Consider the following 21,409-nt stretch of genomic DNA (forward strand, 5'->3'; position numbering starts at 1 on the left):
TATCTCCCGCTTGGCCACCCTGCATGTCTGCAGGGGTGTATGCTGAGCCTTGCCATGCCCTCATGGGATGATTCCCTTCTCTGATGTTGTTTCCCCTTCACCGAGTTGTGGGTTTCCTGGGTGGGTTGGGGTGGGCTCTCAGCCTGATTGGGGGTTGGTGTGGGTGCGGGGTGGTTGGGCTTTCTGACACTGGGTTCGGGACTGTGGGGTTGGGGATGTGGGTTGGGGGGGTGTTGGGGTACAGTTCTTGACTTTGCTAGCCTCGCTTTGGTACCCCCTGAGAAGGGGTTTCAGACTGCACAGTTCACTGTATGGGCTCTGTTGGGGGGAGGGTGTCTCTGGTTGTTTCTTACGTCACCTTGTTTGGTTACATGGTTCTGCTCTTGCAGGTTTTTATGGCTGCTTCTCTACTTCACCACATCACTCGGTCCATGTGGAGCTGCGTCCTGGCGCTCCATTTCCATTCCTCTCTGCTAGGCGTGTGTCCCTTCTCCATGGCGGTCCGCCGCCTCATGTTCCCTCCTCTAGGTCACCAGTCCCCCGCTGCGGCCCTTGGCTGGCATCTTTGCCCTCCCCATGCTCCTGCCCGACTCCTCATGCCATCATGCTACGCTGGCCCGGACACACTTGACGACCACCCTGCCCGATGGCCTTTGGCTCCACGCTACCCACCCTTGCCCCTCTCCTCCCATCATGACTGACACCGTATGCTGGACTTGGAATATTCGTGGTATGAACGACCACCGTAAGGCCAGGCTCATTCACTCCCACCTGCACAGACACAAGGTCGATATCTGCCTCCTGCAGGAAACTCACCTCCTGCCCGCTACCTCTTCCAGACTACAGTCACGTCACTGGGGTGAGACGCATTCCTCTTTTTACTCTTCCTATTCCAGGGGGGTGTCTATATTAATCAGACGAGGGCTCCCGTGGCAAACCATGCAGGTTCTCGCGGACCCAGATGGCTGGTACGTCATTCTGCAAGGCACCCTCTTCTCCCAGCCCATGATCATTGATGCTGTGTATGGACCTAATACGGACGACCCTGACTTCTTTTCTCATGTATGGCACCTTATCTCCTCCCTTGGCCCGGCTGCCATCCTCTGGGGGGGTGACTTTAATGTCACACTCTCAACAGCCCTGGACCGCTCCGGCCCCCACTCTCCCCACCCCCGCTTTGCTGCTCTATTGCAATCTCTTTTTACCGAAAACGTGCTCTATGATGTCTGGTGTCACTCTCGGCCCGCGGCTCGAGAGGGAACGTGCGTGACTGGTGCCCATGGCTGCTGGTCCTGCATCAATCTTTGGATCGCTTCTCCCGATGTCCTCACATGGATCTCCTCCTCCACCCACATGGTGCGCACATTTTCCAATCATGCCCTGTCCAAATCTGTTTTCGTCCCCCTGACTCCCCCTGACGTGCTTTTTCATGGCGGCTCCCCCTAAATGCCCTCAGTGATGCCGTCTTCTGTGCCTAAATTCAAACTGCAATCACTAACTATTTCGATCTTAACACAGGTTTCGTGGACTCTGTGTCTACACTCTGGGAGGGCTTCAAGACAGTCATTCACGGAGAATGCATCTCCAAACAAGCTGGGGTTCTCCACTCTATCCGCTCTTCGCTGAACAGATTGGAAAGCGAGATTAAGGACCTTGACTCGCGGCTCAGGCAGCCAACCCCGGTCCAGAGACCCTTGCGAACCTGCGGGAGAAGCACACGGAATTTGCCGAGCAGACTGCTCGGGAACTCTCCTTCCTGGGTAGAGAGGCCCGTGCGCATCATTTTGGTGAGGGCGATAGACCGGACAAGGCCCCCCCTCGCTCCGCCTCGTATATCACGGCCCTCCGGGACAGTGGGCCCCAACGGAACACTTCTCCCATTAAAATCCAAACCTGTTTCATAAATTACTATTCCCAACTCTACTCCCCCTGTCCCCCTTCGACGCGATAGGCCTTCAAACAATATTTCGACACCATCTCACTTGTCTGGCTCGAGGACCACCACCGATCCTTTCTCAAGAGAGGAGATACTGGCCGCCATAAATGGCTTATCCAGCGATAAGGCCCCAGGTCTCAATGGTTTCCCTGCCTCTTTTTACAAAAAGTTTGCTCAGCTCCACGTATCACACCTGGCCACCATGTATAATGACTCTTTCGACACAGGCACATTTCCCCCTTCCCTCCGGGAAGCCATGCTCACGCTCCTGCTCAAGCCGGACAAGCCCACCGATTGTCGGGACTCCTATCGCCCTCTCTCCTTAATTATTATCGACAATAAGGTCTTTGCTAAGCTGCTGGCCAATCGTCTACTCCCCCTCATGCCTCTTATCACTCTCCCAGACCAGTCGGGCTTCATACCTGGCCGCGCCACTTCTCATAACCTAAGAACCATTTTCTCTGTGCTACACCAAATTAACCCAAGTCTCCCTGCGGTGGCGGGTCTGCTCGATGCCACGAAGGCATTCAATACACTGGAGTGGCCCTTCTTGTTTTTTCTCCTGCCATGTCTTGGTTTCAGCACCTATTTTACCCACAAAGTCTCTCTTCTCTACACCAGCCCCTCCGCAAGCCTTCGGATCAACGGGCAGATGTCGGATCCCATCGCGATTGGACGTGGCACGCAGCAGGGCTGCCCACTCTCCCCCATGCTTCCTCGTCTCTATGTACGCAGATGATATTACGCTGTATGTCTGACATCCCCAGGACAACCTCGGCCCCCTGGTGCGGGAGGTCATCAGATTCGGCAGACTATCGGGCATACAAGTCAACTGGAGCAAGTCGGTCTTGTTCCCCCTCACGGACGCCACCCAGTCTTTCACTCCCGACTTCCACTTCAGATGGGCCTCCGGTCCAACCCGCTACCTCGGAATCTGGCTTGGTAGGGACTTGGACGACCTCTGGCGGGCAAATTTCGGCCGCGCGGTCGACTGGCTCGAGGCCAAAATACCCCATTGGAACCAACTCCCCTTGTCCCTCGCGGGCCGCATCGCCATAGCAAAGATGGTAGTGCTCCTGAAGTTCCTTTACCTGTTCTTAAATGTCCCTATTCCGCTAACGGACCAATTTTTTCGTAGACTCCGTTCTCTCATCATTTCCCTCGTCTGGACTGGCAAGCAACCCAGGATTGCCTACGACATACTTACCCTCTCCATGTCCGTGGGCGGCATGGGTGCTCCGGATTTCCGACTATATGGTCTCAGCGCGCAGGCGAGTTTTTTGCATTTCTGAGTCCATCCTGCCAATAATCAGCCGCACGTCGCAGTCGAGGCCGACCTCGCGGCCCCCTAGCCTCTGTCCACTGCTTTATTCGCGGCGGCTCGCCACCCACGGGGTGAGGTCGACGCGGTCGAGACTCTGCGCTGGGCCTGGCAGTGACTACGCCGCCTCTCCAACACCCCCCTGCTTTCGTCCTCCCACATGCCGATCGTGCGGCATCTTTACTTCTCCCCTCTGCAGCCGACTGGCATGACCAAACATGCCACCCGCCCGGGACTCACAAGGCTTTTACTCCCTCCCGGCCTCATCCGGACTGATGGACAGCCTGCTTTTCTATCAGCTTCGGGCCATATGCAAAGCGCTCCATCCCACATTCCCTCAACCTCCGCCCTCGTTTCCTGCGTTAGACTTCATATACACGTTCTCCGCTCCCCATAAGTTCGTAACAAAAATATATGCCCTGTCGCTGTTGGCCTCCTCCACCTCGACTGAGCGTGCGCGGGCGCCGTGTAGAGCGGATCTTGGTATGGACATCCCCGAGGCCGATTGGAGGTACTGTTGTAACCAGACCAAGAAGCTGTCTCCCAACTACCGCCTCCGTCTTATACACTTTAAATTTCTACACAGGTTATACTGCACCCCCGCCCAGCTACACAGGATTGGACTGATCCCCACCGACAATTGCATGCGCTGCTCAGCCCCCGCTGCAGACTTTGCCCACCTGACCTGGCTATGCCCTAAGGTGTCAACCTTCTGGCTGGAGGTCTGCGCTGCCATGTCAGATATCACCACCACCCCAGTTGTCCTGGACCCCCCGCTGTGCCTGGTGGTCTTCGTCAAGTTCTGTCTGGATGCCTATCGCCATCTGACGGCTATGCTGTTGGTCCTTGCAAGGCGCAGGGTGGCTATGTGTTGGGTCCGCAGACTGGCATCTAAGTTCGCCCACTGGCTAGAAGACGCCTCACGATGTCAGACCCTCTTATCTGAGTTTTGGGACCTGATGCCTGCCAGGTCACGACCACCTGACATATGGGGGCCCCTGGTGACTTACCTCCACTGCTGTCCCCACCTGAGCAGCGCTGCCTCACCCGCGCTCCCCGCCGGCACTTAGACCGCGGCGGCCGCCGGTGCCGGTCTATGTCCGCCTCACTCCCGGTCTGTCTCCCCTACCAGCCCGGATCTGCATGATTAAAGTTCATGTCATACTGTACTGACCTAATGCCTACTGTAACTTGCCGGGACTTGCCTTTTTCTGGTGGAGTACATGGACGTGATGTGTTAAGTGTAACCTGTCATGTGGCAGCATTCAATAAAGGTTTTTTGGAAAAAAAAAGAAAAAAAATATATATATATATATATATCTATATATATATATATATTTACTACTTATAGAGTTTATTGGTCACCTGCCACGCTATCTAAAGTCACTGGTAATACTTATAACTGTCCAAGATGCATGCATGTAGCAGCGGATGATGTGCATTTGTATATGTAATGCCCAAAAATAGCATCCTAACGGAATTCGGTTTGTGACTTTGTGGGAGAAACTATTGGGATACAAATTAAAGTGAGCCCCAGTATAATTTTCTGTGGGCTAAATCCAGAGGAAGATGTACAAATTACAACGGTGGACTCAAAATTTCTGTTTTATGTCATTTTGATAGCAAGGCGTAAGATCTACAGGCTATGGAATTCTGAAAGTCCTCCGCCCTTTACTGAGTGCCTTAGAAATATTATATGTACAAGTGAGTCTGATATGGTGTGCGATCCAAGAAGTAAAGAGAAAATTTGGGCTCCTTTGGTAAGGTGGAGAGAGAAGGCAACGTGAGTCCTATGATTAAGCCAATTATGCTGTTGGCCATGGTATCTCCTATTCTCGGGCGGTCTCAATATGTAAAGGAGATGGAAGTGGAAATAGCAGTATACTTGTTGGTCACTACTATTTCTCATCCTCTTCTGATCTCCGGTTTGGCTTCCTCTTGTAAGACCTAGAGGGATTAGAGAACAACCTAGCAAGAAAGTTGGCAGAATGAGGACATAAAAAAAAAAGAAAGCTGGGATTTGCTATTCCGTTTGTATTTATGACAAAAAAAGCTAAGACAAATCTGATGCTGATAGTAGTCATAGTAGAAGAAAACAAATATTATTCTTTCTCATTGAATTAGTGACTGCTAAAATGTTTGTTAAGCTTGGAAAGTTGTAATACTATCTTAGACTACATTGAAATAACCTACAATGGTGACAAAGGATTGAGCAAAGATAACAAAAGTGTAAATCCTTGCCAAATCTAAGCAAGCACTTAAGGCTTTACAATCAATGTTCTGTATATTTATGATTATTTTCAGTAGCAAATTCATCCTTCTCTTGAGATATATGCACTTCATTTAGAAAGGTATCATTGGAAAAGAGGGAATCACACAGGGAAAAGCCTAGCTGCCAATATGGTTCAATGTCCACCCATGGTTGTCTCTTATTCAACATAGGGGTAGTACATGGTCTCTGCCTTTCTTTCCTGACGAAGGGCAGTTTATGAAAATGTGAAAACAAGAAAATATTAAACTTATATGAGCTTTAGAACCCCCGAATTATCATGATATGTCCAAATAACTGTGGGAAAAGTGTAGTGTCTCGAATGGCTAAATTATTCCTGATAGACAATAATTCACTGACATTAACTGTGCCCCACTGTGTCAGAGGGTTAATGTAACCAACACATGGTAAACACATGCATTCAGAAAGTCTCTTATTTTGGTTGTAGACACAAATGTTGTTTGTCGCATTGACGCCTGTCGCATTAAAGCTGGGAAAAAAAGAAGTGAAAACAGGACTGCTTTCTTATAAAGAAATGTAGACAATAAACATTCGAATGTGAGAGAGAGATGATTCATTTCACTTTTCATATGTTATGTAGTCCCTTGTGGATTCCAATGTAAGCACTTCCTCGAAGGCAGAGTAATTCAACATATAACCATTAGCAGGAGGTGGGAGAACAACACTCCAATAGGTGAAGCAAAAGCCCACTCTCTATTTTAAAGAATTGGTAACAGAACGTCTTGCAAACAGCTGCACTGTTAAGCCAGTGTTGGCTTTTCTATGTCATAATATAGCAGAAATAGCTCACCATGACTGCTTTCACTAAGAAAGTTTGTTCTACATTCTGCTGTTGCAAAAAAAGAACCTGTTGGGTACGTACATTTCTTTTCTTATAAGCTATCTCTTCTTTCTACACTTGATATAACATACAACTGCTCATTCCAGTTGCACAGTACGGGGGGCCTAGTAAAACTGCATTTTATTTTACCATTACTGTATGGTAAAACTAGGCTAGTACCCTACAAGTACAAGTTAAACCACAAGGAATGGGGAAATACTGCATAAGGCGGAGTTTTCTGGTCGTGAAACCACAAGTAATTCCCAATTATGTGGGGTTTAATGCATAAACTACCACCTCTCTCAGCAGAGCAGTAAGACCTCTGGGTGGGGAGGGAGGGAATGAGACAGTAGTGGAGATAAGGGGAAATTGTTTTCTGGCAGGGAGAGCACTGAATGCTGCCCCCATCGGAAAAAGCTGGGAATGAGACTTGGCTGCTGCTGCAGACAAAGCATCCTGCAATACTGTGCAGTATTACCGCACACTTACATCTGGCGTGGTTCTCCCACTCTCAAAAACTAGGGGCCTCATTTATGAGCACTTTTGCACCGCCGAAATGTCACTTTTTTAAAGTTCTGGTGGCGCAATATGCTCAGGATAGTTAAAAGACCTCGTAAAGCCACTTTACGTGGCTTTTCATGGCCTTGTAAATATGTTTCCCTTTAATGCAGAACAGAGCGTGAAGGGGGCGTTCCCTCGGTGTTGCTGTGGGTGTTCCCACACAACACCTATGGAATCTGAAGAATTCACAGATTTACGGGAAATTGTGAACCTAGTAATCCGTTAGAATCTAACACCTCCCCAGGGGTGGCGTTAAGGAGGTGCAAGGAGGAGACATTTTTCATTTCTCCTCGTGTTTTTCTTTTTCTATGTGTGTTGCAGAATGCAGCACACATAGAAGGAGGACATTGCCTGCACCATGGTGCAAGGTTGCCTACATTGGCGCATTGGCAGCCCATCGTGTGCCAGCGCAGAGGAAACGGACAGGCATGCACCGAATTTCAGAGATACGGAACATTTCTGCTCTTTTATGTTGATGTAGTTTCCTTGCGGTGCTGCCCTATGTCAAAACCTCATAAGTGAGGCCCTAGGTGTGGAAAAATGGACCCTCTGTGAATCAGGCAGAGCTGTTTTCCGTGAGGTGATTTTACTCCTCCTTAATCGGACAGTAGTGTCAGGTAGATATGGGACGTTTAACATAGCATTAAAGTGCAGCAATGCCATTTTCAAAGCAAGTGGCAACTCATGAAATAGGTTTCCGCAGTTTAGGCATATTACAGAAATAGAAACAACTCCGGTGAAAGTCTACTGCTCTTTTATATACAGCGGCGGCCGGGGCAGGTAAACGCGGTAGTGGAGTGCGGGGGTTCAGGCGGGGTGGGAGAGGTTCCGAAGTCGACAGATAATGAAATAGGTAAAGTTAACTAAATAAATAAAACCTATTCTGTCATCTGTCAACTCCATCCCCCGCACCACCTCGTTCCACCAACTCACAGCACTTACCTGCACCGGCCGCCACTGTTTAAATATAGTCTTTGGGTGAAATAAGTATAAAGTGTATCCCTAATTAAAATCAAGTTATATTTGTTGTCATGCAAGTCATTTCATTATTAAAGCTAAACCATCAAAAATATGCAGACATAGCATAACTCAATGTCTTTGCTAAAAAAAGGTTTATAACCTGCATATAACAACATCCCAACATGTTTCATGCAAGCGTTCCAAGGTGTGCTTTGCTTATATGATGTGATTTTGGAAATGAATACTGATGAGAACATATATTATAAACAATGAAAATCCACAGTGCCTTTTAAAAGATGTATTATGCTTCTGGGAGCAAAACACATTCATCATACACATACACTGCACATAAGTGCCTCGTAAATTGTCAAGTTTAAAGTTGGCGATTTCCACATATTTTCAAATTTTGCAATAGGTACATTTCAAATCTTTGTTGGAGTCCTCATTTTTTCCGAAGTTCTAAATAAACATTTTTTACACTGGTTATAAGATCTTCAGGGCTGAATTACTAAAACTTTACATTGGTGCACAAACTGTGGCAAATCAGTTTCTGCTGTTTTACTTCTTGTGTGATTGGGAATGGGCAAGATGGTGTCTAGATCAGGGCAAAACATGAACCATGCAGGTTTCATGCTATTTGTGTTGCATTTACACAATTTGAAATTGAGAATATAAATTCTCAAAACTTTTCAAATGTGAAAGGTGTTAATTGGTGTGGATCAAATTAATTTACATTAATTGGTCATATATAAGTAGCAGAAATTGTGAAAAATCAGTCTGCTCTATTAACAAAAAAGTTAATTCATGGACCTGGATTTCTTTGTTAAAAGCTCTGCTTCACACACAGAATGATATATGCACATACGAAGTGTGTTGGGTATGGTTAACAATGGTTCCACATCCATTTCCTCTGTGTTTATTGTTGTGCTAAAATCTTCCTGAAATATGGAGTGGGGCAAAAAGTGTTTATCATTCCTTGTTAAAGAAGCAGCAAAATAGTGCAAAATAATTGCCCCATCCCATTTTTACACCATTCCAAATTTTCTGTAATATGCTCTAAGGTCATTCGATCTCCACAATTTTATGGAGGACAGGAGTCCTGCTTCCTCAAAAAGCCCAGTTTATTTTTTTACAACATATATCCCTTTGTGCCTCTTCTTTGCTGACTATTCCTCAGCACTCTCAATTCAAATAAGTGTCTTCAATCAAATATAAAACAACTTAACATTATGATTGAAAAAACTGCATAATTTTTAAATCACATTCACAATATACGCCTTATGCCACATTGATAACATATCCAAACAAGAGCAAACAGCACCAAAGCTTTGAGGACTACAAATAAAAAAGGTAATGTAGTCAAACCACAGCATATTACACCATTGTAAGTAACTAGGTTTTTGGTTGAGTATGATGTTAACTCTTCTCATGCAATAACCAGAATCCTGGTCAGGGTGAACCACAAAAGTCAATTACTTAACCCGTGCTTAACCCTCTGGTAGCTTGGCACAAAAGCAGCCAGGCTTAACATAGAGGCAATGTGTGAAGCTTTTATGCAGCACACTAGCAGTAATAAAGTGAAAAAACACCACGAGAAAAATCCCACACCAATTTAGAAAAAAAGAGTACATTTTAATAAATTATTTGATATCAAAACAACCCAAAAATACAATCAGTAGAACTGTAGCTATGAATTGTTATATTGTAGGGAAAAACCTGGCATCAAAAAGATCAAAGCTCTAACGCAGACATACAGTCAGGCTAGACCAAGTCAAAGCAAAAAAATATGGCTGACCATGAAAGAGCGCAAGTCAGATAAAAAAACTGGATTGTGCCTAGTCAGTGCTCACCTTTGGACTTAGAAGAATTTTCATGAAACTTTTTTTGAGAAGGTGAAAGTTAGTTAGGCAAGGTTGCAGATGGTGTCCGGGGAAGATGCATCGGCGTCGGGAGACACTGGATGAAGTCATAGTGAAGATTTCTACGTTCGGACATAGGGATGGATTACGATCCGTCCGCCACCGTAGCCGTGTTTGGGACCGCCGCCAGACATGCGGCGGTCCCACCACTGCGATTAGGATGTGCCTGGACGTGACTGCCATACTGGCCCATATGGTCATAGTTAGAGAATAACTTTTTTTCTAACCTCAAGATTTTTATTGTGTTTTCAGGATTTAATGAACTGCTCCAAATAAATGAATGAATGAAACTTTTTTAACTGGTGCAACCGCTGCCCTAAGGTGTTGTTATTCAAGAGTACAAATTGAAAAAAGAGATCTAAAACACGAGACTACGGCAAAGATTCGCATCTGTTCTCACAGAGTAGAACTGTGTGAAAATCTACAGCATTGCATGAATGGGGAAAACTAGAGGAGCAATATATTTAGTAAGTTATGCACCAATGATGTCATTAACTACACTCACACTAAAAAAGCAGTTTTTGTTCAATGCTAAGCAGTGTAAGCATGCACTACAACAAGCCCGAGCTCCCTTGAGTGAGATTTGTATTAAAGCCAATCATCCAAAAGTAAGTGCCATAAAATGTGTAATTTTATGGTAATTGCACATTTTATGCATAGAACTATCATGCAATATTCTGCTCTTCTCTTGTTTGTGCATGGTTTAATTTAGCATGAGGTTTTCCAGAAATGTCAGGCCATGCTATTTGATTATAACTTTCCATAAAATGCTATCTGGGATTAGGCTGTTTCTGCCCCATTGCACCCCGTTTTCATAGAAATTGAAGAAGTGTTCCTCAAAACGACAGTTTGCACTCCTGTGAGCCTGTAATAAATTATTGTATATCTGGACCCAACTGTGCAGAGCTTAATTTGAGCCAGTAGTTTTTAGTGCTCAGCACTGGCACTTAGTTGCCAACACCGGCACTTATGACAGTCTGACACATGGTGGCACCGTTTGTCTAATTTAGCGCAGTTGTTTATTAATTGAATATACAGTCTAAGTGACTTAAATTTGCCACCAAAGCTATTCTGCCCCCAAAGCCATAGCTTTAGCAGGCTGGAATAGTCTGAACTGCCACACTTATGTGATGGTTTGTCGCTATGTTGTTACTATAATTGGCAGTGCTGACGGCAGTAATGGGTGGTGCAAGTGGAAGTAGCCTCCTGATGAGGGTTCTGGCAGTTATACTTTTACAAATTAAGCACTTCGACATGTGCAATTCTAAACACTTTAACATTCATAAACAATGTAAACTTTGGGCAGCAATACAGGTATTTCTGTATGCTCTTTAGCTAATTTGAGTGCTTTATGAAAAACATCCACTAATAATATAGACACTGGATAATATCTTGGTTTAATATATTCTGTTTTGCATAATGTATGAATGATTTACTTTCTTTAAATATTTTGCTGTGCTATTGTGTTGATCTATTGCTGATTACTGTGAAAAAATGTAGAAGGTCATCAGTATGTACAAAGAGAATAGCTTTACTGTAGCTGTAACCTGGGCAAAAGATCTGGAGTGTACAATATTTGCATGCTGCAAAGGATAGTCATCCTGTCAAAACATGCACATTTGCAGCTTCCACATCCCTTTTAGAGTAATATTATCTTACAGGGAATCCTTTGACCTTTGTATGATTTCCAATGTCTTGTGGCACAAAATGAGTGGTATTAGCCATTGCACTAGAACTTGCGCTCTGAAGACCATGTGTGATGTCAGAAATAAATTTACCACCTCCAAGAAGCTATGTTTTTTAGTAGGAATGTTTGGAATTGTGCAAAACCAACTAGCGATGTAAGGAGTTGTAAATTTTGTGTAAGTGTCACGCATACATGGAAGAACCACAGAAGCACAGGAGCAATACATCCTCTTCTGATATTTTTAGGAATGTCACACAATCAAACTCAAGAGCATGCAATCAATTTTCAAAGTTGATATCAAAGTGTTTCAGAAAGGATTGTTTATCAATGTTCTGCTGCTGACTTTTAATGACGTATCCATATCCTAACATTGACAAGATAGGGCTAATTCACCCTGTCAGAATGTGCCCCAAGTGTGTAGGTCAAGATTATTCCTATCTTATGTCTCTCGCATGTCTGTGGCATGGATTTGTTATGTCATGAGAAAATACATATATCAGGCTGAGCCATGATTTTCTCTAGAGATTGAACAGCTGGTAACACGTCTCTATACTGTTGATAAAATTGCTCCCAAGCAAGTGACAAGTAGGTATGATTGAAATGTTTGTGGATTTAAATTGAGTCACATATATTCTCTTTAACCTGTGAGAGTGGCATCTCTGTGCAGAGGAACTTGACAGTGCCTGTCAGGAGATATACCTTGGAAGCATTTTCATCCAGTTAAACAGCAGCCCAGCATGTTTCTATGCTCTTGCTATTGAAGGTTCTAAACTGGGTCCCTAGAAATTGAATTGATGATGCCATCTTCTGTTGTCAAATGGGCAATTGTCTGCAGTGTCATTCAATGAAAACCTGAAAAATTCCATGTGAATGTAATCAAAAAAAGAAAAAACTTGAAAAAATACATAGATGAACTCTGAAATGTAAGGAGTTTGTTTATATCCTGTGTTGAGATTCATTTGTTTTAAGCCTCTGTTTCACATGTGCTCAATCCATTCTTTTCCAGGAGCACCTATGAACACGGAGCATACTTTTCTAACAATGCTACTTTTTTCCGTTTTTCCAAGAGGTGTCTCGGAATGACTCCTGTTCTGACTTGCCAGAGATTCAAAATGGATGGAAAACCACTTCACACACAGAGCTTGTCAGAGGAGCAAAAATCACCTATCAGTGCGACCCAGGATATGACATAGGTGGAATTGATACACTCACTTGTCAGTGGGATCTCAGCTGGAGCAGTGAGCCTCCATTTTGTGAGAAAAGTAAGATCAATTTTTTTAAATATAGTAATTTCTATTCATGTCATTGAAATGAAGCATGTTAATATTCATGTTGGTTTTCAAATTCTTTAAAGTGAAGCACATTCAAGTATGCTTCTTTTTAAAATAATGTATGTAATATTAACTGACCTGTTGACTGGAATCAATTGATATTATTATATTTTAGAACCAGGATATACTTTCTGTATTTTAGGCAGGCATTTCGTAGATGTAGCCATCGACAACAAAGATGGTTCAAGTGCTACCCTTAATTCTGTTGATGGTCCCAGGGAGGATTAACTGTTTGAGTTCTAAAGCACTGGTACAAGAATGATAGATAGTTCCAAAGAGTTGTTTTGTGAGAGCAAGTCTCACCCTACTGTGGATCTGTGTGGGTCAGATATTGATTGGTTTGTGATTAAGATTCCATCTGCAAGGGTAAGCAAAGAGCAGCATATTGCAGCTTGGAGCTGCAAATAACACATTTTGCTGCTATAATCTTGGCAGGTATAAACTGCCCAGTATGCTACCCGTGTGGTGGTTCCATTAAATAAAGGTAATGGAGGGATATGTATTTGTTTCTCAATTGCACCTTAATTTTATGGATTGCGCTTTGATTTTGTTTAATTGAACATGAAGCAATAACTCATTCAACTCCCTTGAACCTTTTAGCATTTTCAGTCTTTGCTGTGCTTTAGTTTTGTTGAAAGTGTTTAAATATTTTTCTGAGGTATATGTCATCATTTCAGTTTTTTATGTGTCCATTTTTGATTGATCAAAAGGCATTATTGTCTAAACAAACTTTGCCACTGCACTAAAATGAATTGGTGTTGCAACCTATTATTTTTAGAAATGGATCAGAAGCTTTGGACAATTGGGGTAGAGGGTTATGAGCAGATAATGTACGACATATGTACACGTGTGTGAACTCGTGTGTAGGCTAGATGCCATGGTTGCACTAACCTCGTAAATCTGATCTAACAGAAATAATGCTCATTTCCATACCTACCTGAGCCCAAGTTCAGTATACTAATTTATTTGCATTCAAGTTCACTATTCCTAGTATGGCACACAATATACTTTGTGACAATCTGTATATCTGACTTACCATGATTGGTTGAATTCTGAAATTGTATGGTTGAAATATAAATCCAATCTTTTAGATAGATATTGACTTATTGGCACAAGGATTCCGGTGGACAGGCCAGTCCTATGCCTACATGGTTGCTGCATACTGTCACATTGTTACTGAAGACTAAAATGTGGAATACAATAGTCTTGGTTTGGAAACAATTCTTGAGCCACAGAGAGCATTTTTGATCATAGGCAGGAAATGTTTAGGGTTGGAAGACCCCAAAGAAATGTTCAGGAAATGTAGTTTTTATACACTAACAGCTGAGAAAGTTAATAATCTGATGCTACTGACTAAGTCCGGGCCTCCCGCTGACTCATGTCCTCCTGCCATATTACATCTGATCTCAGAAAATATCAGCATCCATCTAACTCTTCTCCTAAATGAGGTGATTAGTTCTGGGACCTTTCCCCTCTTTTGGAAAAAAGCGTGTATAAGACCCATCTTGAACACACCGTCCTTGGACCCCACTGAAGTGAAAAACTACTGCACTATATCATGTTGAACGATTGCGGCAGAAATACTAGAAAAATCAGTTAATACTGAATTAACCCATTATCTAATCCAATGACCTCCTAGACTCCACCCAACATGGCTTTAGGCCACGCCACTCCACAGAATCTGCCCTGATCATGGCCAAGGAGGAGAGTCACAAAAAACTGGATGGGGGGGAGAGCCGTCCTTATCCTTCTTGACTTATCAGCAGCGTTTGACACTGTCAATCATGTGGTGCTAACACGGCAGCTGAAGGCGATAGGCGATAGGTATTAGAGAGACGGCTCTAACCCTACTTTACTGACATATAGGGAGCAGAGGGTATGCTGGGACAAAACTTGAAATCAGAGAAATGTTGCCTTCCATGTGGGGTACCACAAGGCTCAGCTTTATCACCGACCCTATTCAACATCTATGTTACCCCTCTGGCCAAGTTAATCAGAGCACACGGTTTCACGCTGATCTCATACGCTGACGGCACCCAGATAGTTATATCTACCTCATCAAGGGTTGAAACCACAGCCACCGGTTTCCATAATTGTCTGAAGTGCATCATGGGATCGAATGAATCTGAATTTCCTCAACCTTAATACGGATAAAACAGAGGTCATGGAGATTGGGAAGGGTCCACCCATATGAAATCAAGCATGGTGGCCAACTGAGGCAGGTAACTGTCCCCTCCGGTCTGCTAAGGCGAGAAACCTGGGAGTTATGTTAGACAACCAGTTAAACTTCACAGGACAGATCAATCTCCTGACTTCCTCATGCTTCTTTCTATTGAAGATTCTATGTAAGATCCTCCCTTTTATTCCTCAGGATCTCAGAAAAACGGTAAAAGGTGCACTAATCCTTTCGAAAATAGACTACGGCAACTCACTGTTTTTGGGCATTGACAAGTATCAGACGGCTAAACTACAGGCATTGCAGAATGCTGCAGCATGAGTACTACTAAACATCCCTAAATACCACTACATCTCTGCTAGTATTATGCAACTCCACTGGCTTCCAATCCAACAACGTGCAAATTTAAAGCTCTTTGTTTGGTACATACATGGTGGTGGAGCCACAGACATGCAGAAATTATTTCTCTGGTACTCCCCGCAACGGAATCTTAGATCAGCTAACACAGGGTTAGTTCAGATCCCTAAAATCCAAAAAGCCAGATGGGGATGGAAAAGCCTATCCTACCGGGCAGCCAAACTCTGGATCAGGCTGCAGAATAATATTAGGCTACAGCCTACTAGGCTTCAATTTAGGAAAATTGTCAAGACTTGGCTATTTCCCCCTAAATATTCACTGTTCCTATGCCTGGACACAAACAACACGTCATTCGCAGCGCCAAGATGCCTCGTTATGCGTGCGCTCAATAAAAACGTTACTTACTTACTTACTTAGGCCAGAGTTTGGATTCTGTAAAAATAATCATTTTCATTCAACCATAGGGAGGGTTGTAGGTTAGAACTACAATCGGTTAAATATTGTTTTGTAATGGGAACTTGATGTTATTATCTTTTTATAAAGAGTGCCACAGCGGAAATGTTTACCGCACATATGTCTTATATATTCAAAATATAAAAAAATAAAGAAAGCCATCCTTAATGGCATCCTTTAAAGCGCATGAAACATGAATGAAAAATGTGGATTGGTAATATTTAGTATTGAGCAAATATTAAACATTAACAATGCATCTCAAAGCTTCCTTAAGACAATGTTAATATCCACATTTTCGTCAATATTATAAAGCAGGCAGCAAATTCACCTGCTAAGCCAGATTACGATATTATTAGGGTGGCACTTTTAAAAGGAACCAGTAACTTCTCGTCTTTTATAGGATTTCTTAATTTTACAATTTCCCTTCATCCAGAAAGCTTCAGTCTCTTCAAAAGATTTAGAAAATTATAAGCACCATCTCAATTGTAAATATAAGCTAGTATCTTAAGTGTATAACATAGATGCAAGGGGATGAATTTCAACTTGATTGTCTCTCATTCGACTCAAAGTATTGCATAGGACTAACCTCTTTAGTTACCAGTCAATGTTACCAAATCCAAATACTTAGGAAACTTTATCTATATCTTCCTATTTGTAATCAGCCACAATCTATCCTATTCAAAACTTCAGTAGAGAGATAAAATCAAAAGCAAACAAGGTTTTCTGGATCAAGTCCACAAATTAGTAAAGATCCAGCAAGGCATAAGCCTACTACGGGGCCCCGGTGGACTCCTGCCCCCACCACAGCTTAGACAAAGGTGCGAACCCTGTCAGTGAGACCCTCACCCCATTTCTCACTCCATCAGTACAGCCACCTTCCTGGAACCATGGAATCACACAACGACCAAAGCCCTCCGAATGAACCTCTCGGCTGAACAGACCAAACTCAATATACCTCCTTCGCCACCCAGCCAAAGTCCTGGAAAAGTGATCAACAAGTGCCTTTCTGACCACCTTGCCAAACACCAGTTTCTCAACACCATACAATCAGGATTTAGGCCCAGCCACAGCATGAAACCCGTTCGTATAGTAGCAATGGCTGACATCCGGCTGATCCTCGATCGTTCTAGACCTATCAGCAGCCTTTCAACACCGTACCCACCTCTTATCCTAATCTAACAAGTCAACGAAGCAAGCATCCAGATGCTAGACTGAGGACACACCCTGTAGGCAGGGATTACAAACTAGCTCCAAAAAAGACTGCAGACTGTCAAAAATGAAGCAGCCAGACTAGTCCTCAACCACCTATGCTGATCCAACATCACACCACGCTAGGCAGGGCCACTGGATTATGCGATTGTGTGGCTGAAGTGTTTTTTGCATAAATGTAGATTTGTCACAAATTCAGCATCTGCCGCATAATCTGCTGATTTTAACAAAAAAAATGTTTTTAGCTCAAACGGTTTAAAAGTTACTAAAAACCACAGCAATACATGTTACTGAGCAGCAGAAGGGCATTTCAAAAGGTAGCCAAGTCAAATTTATGTTGCTTCTTGCTAAAGTAGATTGTTAGACAGATACTAATGATGTGCAATCAATGCCCAGACAGTGTCAACAAGTTCAAAAATGAAAAATTAATGATGTAATACTATCACAAAACGTGCCGCACTACGCAGAATAATTAGCCCTTTTTGTTGCATAATTTACTCAACCCTGGCACATAATTTGGCCCTTCCCTGCCACATAATTCCAGGAGCCCTGACCATAAGGAACTTCCACTGGCTCCCAATACACAAGTGTGCACTCTTTAAACTCTTCACCCACACTGTCACCCAGCTCTCCACAACACTGGTCCTGCCTACCTGAACAGCCGCATTCACATCCACCAACCTTCCAGCACACATTCCACACAAAATAAAAGCAGAACAGGGGGCCGAGCCTTCTCGTACCTGGCCCCTAAAGCCTGGGATGACCTCATACAACACATCAGAGCCTCCTCCTCTCTTCTTGACCTTCGCAATAAGCTAAAGACCTAGCTTTTCAAATACGCCCTAATGGCTGGCCTCATATACCTGCTACAGAATGCCTGGATACTCTCAAGGGTGATAAGCACACTATAAAACACCCATAACATAACATAAATGTAATATACTCCTATGCGATCACTATGAATATGGAAAATATTGAAATAAAGATTAAATGGCTAATGTACATTGCCATATAATATACTTCACACAGATCTTACTCAAATTGTAAAATCTAAATGAATGGCAACTAAAATCACAGGCCAAGTGATAGGGAAAAGTGTCTTTTTCGCAATCTACATATCTTCTTTTTTGGCAAAATATGGTTCAAGACTACTTCCTCTCTTGTTCATATTCACTTTATTATAACCCATTAATATTATATACAATTGTAGATGTTTGTGTGCTGATAAAATGTACAGTACTGTGGTGATTCTCGTTTTTGATGGCAGACAATTGGTCTGAGAGTTGTTCTGATATATTGTTTTTTGGAAGTACAGGTAATCATATGCACTCAAAACCTATACTGCACCTGATAAAATAAGAGATTGTGTGTTTCATATTTTCAGACAAGTCTATCTTATCTGGTCCACGGTAAAGTTTAAATGCTTGCACAATCTATATGTACGAAACTCTGGGTTAGTTAGCCAAAAATGTTCCTCTATTTATGTAGTGCAGTTTAGATAACTAAGACTAAATGTTTTAGAGTGTGAGAGCTTTGATAGATAACAGTGGGTTTATCAGAAGTGTGTTCTTTTAGGAATTCTTCTTGCGAAGAAAATGCTAACATATTGTCAGCAGGGAATTCCTAGGAGCAGTAAGGGGCCAAGGCAACAGTTCTTATGACCATCAGGCCCTAAATGATATCCATGGGTAATTGGGACATAATGTTTACCGAAATGAAGTAGGAGTTGAAACTCTGTGTGTAGTATCACAATATTGATGTTAGTGTATTGTTTAAGACATTTATTTCTGTCCTAAATATTATTTATAAAATATCATGCCATTGAAGTGAATAATAGAAAATCTACTGGCTATGGGTAGTATTTCTGTCAGAGATATTTAGGACAAAATAATTATGCCAGACAATATTTATATACATAATATTCTGGCATACAACCAAAACTGCTTGAAGCACAATAAGTCACTGAGCTTGCAACAATTACCTGAGCTTTGTAAGAGTATAGTGTAATATAGCTATACAATGGAAACCAAAAACATGTGCTGGAGTCTATGTAGCATGCTTAAATAAAAGAAGTCCATTGTCTCCTTTGGGAATAAAGGCCAAGACCTTTCCCTTTGCTCTTGAGAAAGAGAGAAAAAGAGAATGGGAGAGAGAAAGAAATAAACAGAAAAAGAGACAAAACAGAGAAAAGAGAGTATGAGAAAAAGAAAGGGCAGGAAAGAAAGAGAAAGATGACAAAAGAGAAAACAGTAAAAGTAAGAAGGCAGATGAACAAAAACACAGGAAGAAAGGAAAAATTAAAGGGAAAAAGAAAGAAACTATGAGAAAATCCCTCTCTTTTTGCTTTATCACCCCGACTTTTTCTTAATGGCACTGCAGTGTTTTTTAACTCTGCACACTAAAGTACTGCTGTTAACTCCCAGTGTAGTTGCTCTTACCTCTAAAACATGATGAAATTGGCTAAACCCCAAGTGGTATATTTAACTTTCCAGAAAGGCCTTAGTATATGGTGAAAGAAAATACACAGATTGTACTGAAAAGTTACATATCACCTATGGATTGCAGCCAGTGTTGTGCCATCCAGTAGGCTTACAAGAAAAAACATGGCTTCAGAACTATATGCATAGGATGTCTAGTGCAGCTTTTAAACCTGAAGGTCAACTGGTAAAACAAAAGCAAAAAAATGTTTAGATGGGAAAGAGCCCTACTTTTAAATATTAAATAAGTCACCTCTACATAGGCTTCGTAGTCCGCAAGGTAAGGTGCCTAGCATTTTAAAGTATTACATGCAAGAATTCAGTTTTTTCTTGTGCCTATAGTGACCAGTCACTTACAGCTATTTCAATGAAAAAGGTTAGTACCTGACCTATGAGAAAAACTGAAGTTTAGAATACAATCATACCTCTGCTATTTATGGTTTGCTACCATAATTTTTTAACCACCATTTTTTATGTTTATTAAAATTCAATTCAGTGGTGAAGTTATGGAACTTACCGAAAGTAACTTTTAAAAGGATAGACTTTGTCTGCCTTAACTTCCAGTAGACTAGTTGGCATTTGACTACCAGCAGCTAGTCCGTCAGTGCTTCTGATTAATGAGGTGTGGAAATTGCTCGCAAAGCAGAAGCAATTGTTTAGGCCTTTTGACAGGGAGAAGTGGACTCCATTGATCAGTTGACTGACCTCGTGTGTGGCTACAGGGACACAATAAGCTTCCAGAGGCCTTCATCATGAAGTGACAAGTAACAACTGGACTTTGACTGAATGCTGGTGGCCTCTGCTGGAGTGAGTCTGAGTTCTGACCCAGAAGTGCTGTCACTGAGGTCCAAGATGCCTTAGAAGTAGCCATGAGGAGCTGCTTCAGGAAGTCTGACAAGACTTAGAAAATATTTGGACTTCCAAGAACTCTGAAGCAGCAAAGGTGTCCGATTTTAAGAGGACTTTGTCAAATACAGTTTAAGTCTTGCCCTGCGGGAGCATTTTGGGCACCATAAAAAAAGACTAAGGGTCAAACCTACATGTGGGAGCACAGCGGTGGCAGTTCAGCCAGCGCAGCACCGGCCATCTGACCACCCTATTACAATTTTGGCGGTTGGACCACTATTGAACTGCCACAACTACCAGGGAACCACGTTCCCTGGTGGTCCCGCAGCAGTCTGAGGGCATCAATATGCTTTGGTGCTGCCCTGAGGTACTGCCAAGCTTATTACAACTTTCCTCACCACTAGCATTTACATGGAGGTTAGGAAACTCTGCCTCATGGCTCTGTGCATGGGCGTGAATGCAGGAGGGCACATTTTGTACCCTTGTAGTTTTGCACCCCCCGTTCCAGCACGGTGAGGAATGCACGGCGTAATGCATTCCTTCCAGTGCAGGAACTTGCATTGGCGGTCCTGTGGCAGTGCTATTTAAGGCTCACAATGAGCCTTTACACAGCACCGCTGTGGAATCGCCACCCCACCTACTTTCCAAACCACAAAACTACTTGTAATCTGGCGGGTGTGCGGTGGTGCACTGCCAAAGGTTGTAATTAGGCCCTGAGTCCATAGGTAGAAAACTTGTCCACCGAATGTGCAAAAAGTATCGCCCAACAAAAAGGTTTCAGTAGGGTCTCATCCAACAGCTATCCAGCTTTGAGAGGGCTTCGCCAGATCCAGCTCGCAGCCTTGCCCCACTGGATGATTTCCACTTTCATTTCAGAGACTAAATCAGATGTTCAAATTTTTGACAGGATGACATGCTTGGGATATCTCACCTCCACTCCATCCTGGTCAGCCTCAAATCACACCTAATACTAGGTCTACAGGGAACAGTGACTTCTGATTGGAACTTTACTTTTTCTTAGTGCTTTCAGACCCAAACCATTAAAAATGTATATTTCAAGTTCCCC

At 43.1% G+C, this 21,409-nt stretch overlaps 1 protein-coding gene across 2 annotated transcripts in view; it reads left to right on the plus strand.

Annotated features, from left to right (window-relative positions):
• SEZ6L (seizure related 6 homolog like) overlaps positions 1 to 21,409 on the plus strand; it is a 1,319,356-nt gene that overhangs the window by 1,121,967 nt on the left and 175,980 nt on the right. For both annotated transcript variants that reach the window (XM_085633531.1, XM_085633532.1), the window contains exon 11: positions 12,562 to 12,756. In XM_085633531.1, coding sequence (XP_085489657.1) covers positions 12,562 to 12,756 — 195 coding nt within the window. The remainder of the gene's footprint in view (positions 1 to 12,561; positions 12,757 to 21,409) is intronic.

The sequence above is a fragment of the Triturus cristatus genome, chromosome 11 (assembly GCF_964204655.1).
Source record: "Triturus cristatus chromosome 11, aTriCri1.1, whole genome shotgun sequence".
Classification (NCBI taxonomy): Eukaryota; Metazoa; Chordata; class Amphibia; order Caudata; family Salamandridae; genus Triturus; species Triturus cristatus.